This window comes from Sinocyclocheilus grahami, unplaced genomic scaffold (assembly GCF_001515645.1).
Source record: "Sinocyclocheilus grahami isolate Dianchi unplaced genomic scaffold, SAMN03320097.WGS_v1.1 scaffold710.1, whole genome shotgun sequence".
Taxonomy (NCBI): Eukaryota; Metazoa; Chordata; class Actinopteri; order Cypriniformes; family Cyprinidae; genus Sinocyclocheilus; species Sinocyclocheilus grahami.
Genome location: NW_015505889.1, coordinates 608,948 through 614,947, shown reverse-complemented (window position 1 = coordinate 614,947; position 6,000 = coordinate 608,948). Strand labels below are relative to the sequence as shown.

Here is a 6,000-nt window from a genome sequence, read left to right as displayed (position 1 = left end):
GCCATCAGTATGTTTTGCAACAATAAGGTTGTGAAGGTCTTGAGAAAGCTCTTTGCCTTTACCCATCATGAAATGTTTCTTATGTGACACGTTGGTCATGAGAGACCTTTTTATAGGCCATCAGTTGGGACTGAACCAGCTAATATTAATTTCTACTTTATTACACAGAACTTAATTTCTGAACTTATTTGTTTTGCTTTCTTTGTATGTATGGATTACTTGGGTTGTTACCGACATCTGGTGAAAATTTCATGTCAACAGCACCTTTAGAAATATATTTACTGAGAAAAATGGTGGTGTGTTCAATACTTATTTTACCCGCTGTATATATTTAATTAAAAATAAATAAATAAATAAATAAATAATGTAATTTTTGCTCTTTGGCTTGGCATACTGAGCATATTTCTAAGCGCAAATAAAGAAGCGCTGTTTCGTTAATACCTTTTCATCTATTCTGTTGTGATGTGGTATATATTGTGTGACTGAGAATTCACCTCCCATCAAATTATCACCGAGCAGCCCTCCAAGGTCCGGGCAATAGCAGCGTGTCACTTAGTGGATGGGCATGATAGCGAAGCACAGCTGTGAGGCACGGCTGCTGCTAATTAAGCCCCATCACAGCAGCCATGAATCCAGCTTGTTTTGCTGACACTTTTTTGGTAAAAAAAAAAAGAAAAAGAAGCTGTTACTGCTGTTTTTATCTTGTTGGTCTTCGTTTCCTGACACACTGGTGCCACAATTGTCCACAATGGGCTTAATGAGACCTCTTAGACCACTCTACAGCAACAGTGCTTCACCCAAGATTGTGATGGGGTATCCATCTCCCCTTAAAGTATCACCATCCTGGCCATTATATTGGCAGCTCAGATCCAGGCTTATGGCTGGAGCAGGTGGCCGAGAGTAAGGCCACAACAACATAAGACTGCTGGCATCACATGATTAGGCATAACTAATACTAATGGTCATCCACTGCCTGTTACTGCCTGTCTGTGTGTTTTTCTAAAGTCCTTTAAACTTAAATATTTTTCAAATGTTTACATTTTCCTTGGAGACTTTGCTTTCGTTGTTAAAAATGACAATTATATGAAGTTCTTTGAATTTCAGTTCATTTTATTTATACTTCATTACATTCAAATTTCAAGGACAGGAATTAAATTTATATTTAAAGGATACTTTCAATTTAGTGTTTTATGCCACATGACCCTGTCCCATAGTTTACTGTATGTGCTGTATTTAAAGGGATAGTTCACCCAAAATTTAAATTCAATTCTGTCATTTACTTACCCTCATATTGTTCCAAAGCTGTATAGGTGCATCCCAAATCGCGTACTTATGAAAAGTGCACTTTAAAAACCGGATGATGCACTTAAATAACAGAAAAAACGAAGTGTGGCATGTTAGACACTTCATGCACTCAACTGTCGCAGCTTTAATTATGTAGCGAAGGGGGAGGGGCTATCAGACTCCGATTATGAATGACTGAATAATCTTATATAATTCGTACTCTGCATGGTTGAGTACATAGTGTATAGTGCGTCATTTGGGATGCAGTTTATGACTTTCAAAATATATTTAAATTAAAAAAAAAATTTGGGGGGGGGGGACATACAAAGTCAATGGGGTTCGGAGTTGTTTTCAGGGTTTCCAGGTTTTCACAACAAAACTCGCCCAATTGCTACTCAGAACTAGCCCAATCACGTTTCGAGGGGTGTCCCATGGTAAAAAAAATCGCATTTTAGGGCTAAATAATCACGTTATAAATGACAATTATATGAAGTTCTTTGAATTTCAGTTCATTTTATTTATACTTCATTACATTCAAATTTCAAGGACAGGAATTAAATTTATATTTAAAGGATACTTTCAATTTAGTGTTTTATGCCACATGACCCTGTCCCATAGTTTACTGTATGTGCTGTATTTAAAGGGATAGTTCACCCAAAATTTAAATTCAATTCTGTCATTTACTTACCCTCATATTGTTCCAAAGCTGTATAGGTGCATCCCAAATCGCGTACTTATGAAAAGTGCACTTTAAAAACCCGGATGATGCACTTAAATAACAGAAAAAACGAAGTGTGGCATGTTAGACACTTCATGCACTCAACTGTCGCAGCTTTAATTATGTAGGGGGGGGGGGTTGGGGGTTGTTAAAAAGTCAATGGGGTTGGGAGTTGTTTTCAGGGTTTCCGGGTTTTCACAACAAAACTCGCCCAATTGCTACTCAGAACTAGCCCAATCACGTTTCGAGGGGTGTCCCATGGTAAAAAAAATCGCATTTTAGGGGCTAAATATCACGTTATTGTGGTCACTTAAACCCGCAGACATGAAAAACAACCCACGGAAACAGTAGCTGCATTTACATGGACCCTACTAATCCGATCGTAATAGGATAAAAAAAAGTCACATGTCACCATGTCAATCAGATTGAATTGGCCAGATCTGATTAAAATTTTGATTGGATTGTAAGGGGTGGTTTATTCCTTTTGTAATCCGAGCGAGAGGACATGTAAACACTTGATCGGATTGAAAACCGAAACAGGAAAATACTACGCATGTGCTGTGACCAAGCAGCAACCTCCCGCTCTCTCTCGTGAAGCCAACACGGAAGTCTCCATAGACTCCCCATGTTAAAATGCCCAACTTTACAGCAGAAAAAAACATGTTTACATCCTGGTTCAAAAAATTATTTTGGTCTATATAGCTAATTTTGCCCTTTATGACAACTGGAGGGGAGTGAATTTTTTTTATAACTCATCCGTTTAAATTATATTAAGCCTTTAAGTTCTGCATATTAAGGGCGCGGCCACTTGAGTGACAGGTGGATTGCCGCTGCTGTCACCACTGTCGAGCTAGGTGGGCGGGGTTTCAGCAACCGGCTCCGCCTACTTTAGGCTTCAAAAACGCTCTTCGGAAATCTACGGGTGACGTCACGGACACTACATCCATGTTTTTATACAGTCTATGGCTGTGACGTAAAAATTGCATAATGACGTATGACGCATGGAATGAGCTGTCTTTGGTAAATAAAATGTCATAAATGAGTGTCCAGTCATTATAAAACTCCCCTTTCACTCAGCGTCTGTGAAGTGGAGCAGGACAACGTCCCACCAGTCCTTGTTTAAGACTCTCATCAACAGACGACTGGTTTTGGGTGCGGGAAGGGGCACTTTTACTGCTTTCTAAAGTAAGCAGCACCGCACAACAGTTCATGTGCTGGTCGTCGCCTGATTAGGACCCAAAGTAGATAAATGTCAAGTGTGCTTTTTAAAACAGTATCTGACAACAGTGGGAAACTCTGTATATTCATGCTGTGTGCGCATGTCAAAAGATTCAATCCGATCAGAAGCTTGTGACTAGAGATGCACCGATCAATCAGCCAGGGATCAGAATCGGCCGATTTTCCTCATGATCGGCCTGGATCGGTGACCGGCCGGTCAGTCTCACTTCTTTCCGATTCCGAGCCGATCCGTTTCGTTACCAGCAGCACAGGCAATAACGTCAGCCGCGCATTCTCGCTCTCTTCTCTCCGACAACCCCTTTTCTCTCACACACATGTCTTATTCGGTCCAGTTAAATAGTGCTTTTATTGCTCATTATTTTAGTCATTCCCGCAGGTTTCGCACTTACACCAAAAGCGCGCACCACCACTGATCTATATTAATGGAACGCACAAGCTGCGCTCAGTCTCAAACAGCTTGTCAGCCACAAATACCAAAATGAGTGGCTAACTGTGCTAAAACGTTTATTATACCAAATTATGTCAAGATGCTCGTCTTGACGAGTATCCAGGTAAACACAGTTCGTTTTGGAACGTTAAATAGTTGAGAAAGAGAACACATGTGTAACAGTATATTGGGTCCGTGGATAAACTCTTAAAGGGACCGCAGTCCAATATTCCTGCTGCTGTCTGTCATGTTAATCAAAGAACAAAAGACAAAGAAAATCACATTCTGCTCTTGACTGAATACATTTTATAACTTTAATGGTAAGCATAAGTCTGTATTTAATTTTTACAACGAAGACTACAGAAATTAAAGTAATCAAATATAAAACTTTTTATTTATATAAAAATAAAAAACTTGATGTGTTATTTTATGTTTGATTACTTTAATTTCTGTAGTATTTCTTACCTGAATAAAATCTTACTTAACCTGAAAAACTTAGTTTCATAGCTCTCTTTATTCTATTGCATTTATTTGTGCTGCTGTTTGCAATTTTTTATTTGTTCTTATTTTATTACTGACTTTTTACTTGTGTTTTTTATGAAAATAAAACTTTGCGTTGAAGAAAAGTAGATTTTTGTTTGTATATGCTGTCAATTATAGTTCTTAGAAAATCGGAATCGGCAAAAATCGGTATCGGCAGATCACACAAACAAAAAATCGGAATCGGCCAAGAAAATTGCAGTCGGTGCATCTCTACTTGTGACATAAACGCACGTATTAACCCGATCACTTTATTTAGCATTCATGTAAACACTACGTTCGGATTCGTCAATCAGAATGAATTCATTCCGATGGAAGCAAAAAGTGTCCATGTAAACGTAGCTACTGTTAGAGTAGCCCAATTCCACGGGAAAACCGTGGACTTGGCAACACTGGTTGTTTTAGACACCACTGACTTTCATTGTATGGACAAAAACAGTTGTATCTTCTTTATGTTCTACCGAAGAAAAACACAGTTTTGGAAAGACATGAGGATGAGTAAATGATGACAGAATTAAACATTTTGGGGTGAACTATCCCTTTAGCTCTGTCTGTAATAACTGGGGGAGACGTTGTCTGGTTTGGTAGCATTGTATTGATTTCTCCTGAGGATGAATCACTTCTGCTTGTATTATTCTGAAGTCATTATAGATAAAATACATGGTATTGTAGTACATCCATCCTCACTTAACAGACTTCTGTGAAAGAAAACAACCTTTTGTCAGAAAAGATTTAGCTTTACCAAGCAAGCAGTTATATAGACACATCCCGTTCCATCTAAAGTTCCTCCAGCCCTGTAGAGAATTTAACTCCACTGTGTCATATCAGATCAGACCAGAATCGCCTGAAGACTGCGTGAAGATTTGGTATAGTCATCACTCACCCTGCTGTGGGATGTGTCTTGTTTGTAGGAACAGCAGGACTGATTGGAGGTCCCACAGAGAGATAGGTCTGATGAATGCGATTGGTCTGCAGCCACGACATCCTGCCCCCACTGTTACATCACAGGGGACGCAGACACAGACTCTGCGGTTACAGAATGCAGAGACACAAACAGACCGTGACCTTCCAGATGAACCTCAGCTGCCCAGCACTTCTCAGGGGTCACATGTTACTGATGGTAAGACACTCTCTGTGAGTCAGAATATCATTACTGAGCTCAGGTGAGGTTTGTCCTTGAGATCAAAAGACAAACCCTTGATTAGTTTTACATCTCTTTGCTTCAACATATTGGCTGCTTCTGCTGAAATTTTCTCTATTAACAAAACATTCTTTTTATCCTTTAGACAGGATCACTAATCTGAATAAATTTAGTCTGAGTGCATGTTCCGGTTTCAATATTTATACTGTATCCCTTATACTTTGCAGTCTGATGACAATAACTGTTTACATGTGCCACACATGTATTCAGTGCATGCAAAAGAGTGGCATTTAGTGTTACCATAGCAACAAGAAGCTCTCAGTGCTCCTGTCAGAGATCTTTGCAACAACTTTTATTTCCTTTTTTTAAGTTGTTGTTTCATACTTTTCATCCCTCGTCTCCTAAAAATCTTTTTATTTTTCAGAATGTTAAAAAGGCAAAGTCTCCAACACAGTGTCGTTTCTGTTAACTAAAACTAAAGCTGTTTTTATTAAATGAAATATAGGTGAAATAAATTCAAATCTAAATATTACTTATATAAGCTACATATTTAAAGGGGGTCATATGATGTTGCTAAAAAGAACATCATTTTGTGTATTTGGTGTAATGAAATGTGTTTATGCGGTTTAAGCTTCAAAAAACACATTATTT

General features: G+C 38.6%; 1 protein-coding gene across 3 annotated transcripts in view; it reads left to right on the top strand.

The window, feature by feature from the left end:
• ambra1a (autophagy/beclin-1 regulator 1a) overlaps positions 1 to 6,000 on the top strand; it is a 91,511-nt gene that overhangs the window by 67,547 nt on the left and 17,964 nt on the right. For all 3 annotated transcript variants that reach the window (XM_016244198.1, XM_016244199.1, XM_016244197.1), the window contains one exon: positions 5,120 to 5,328. In XM_016244198.1, coding sequence (XP_016099684.1) covers positions 5,120 to 5,328 — 209 coding nt within the window. The remainder of the gene's footprint in view (positions 1 to 5,119; positions 5,329 to 6,000) is intronic.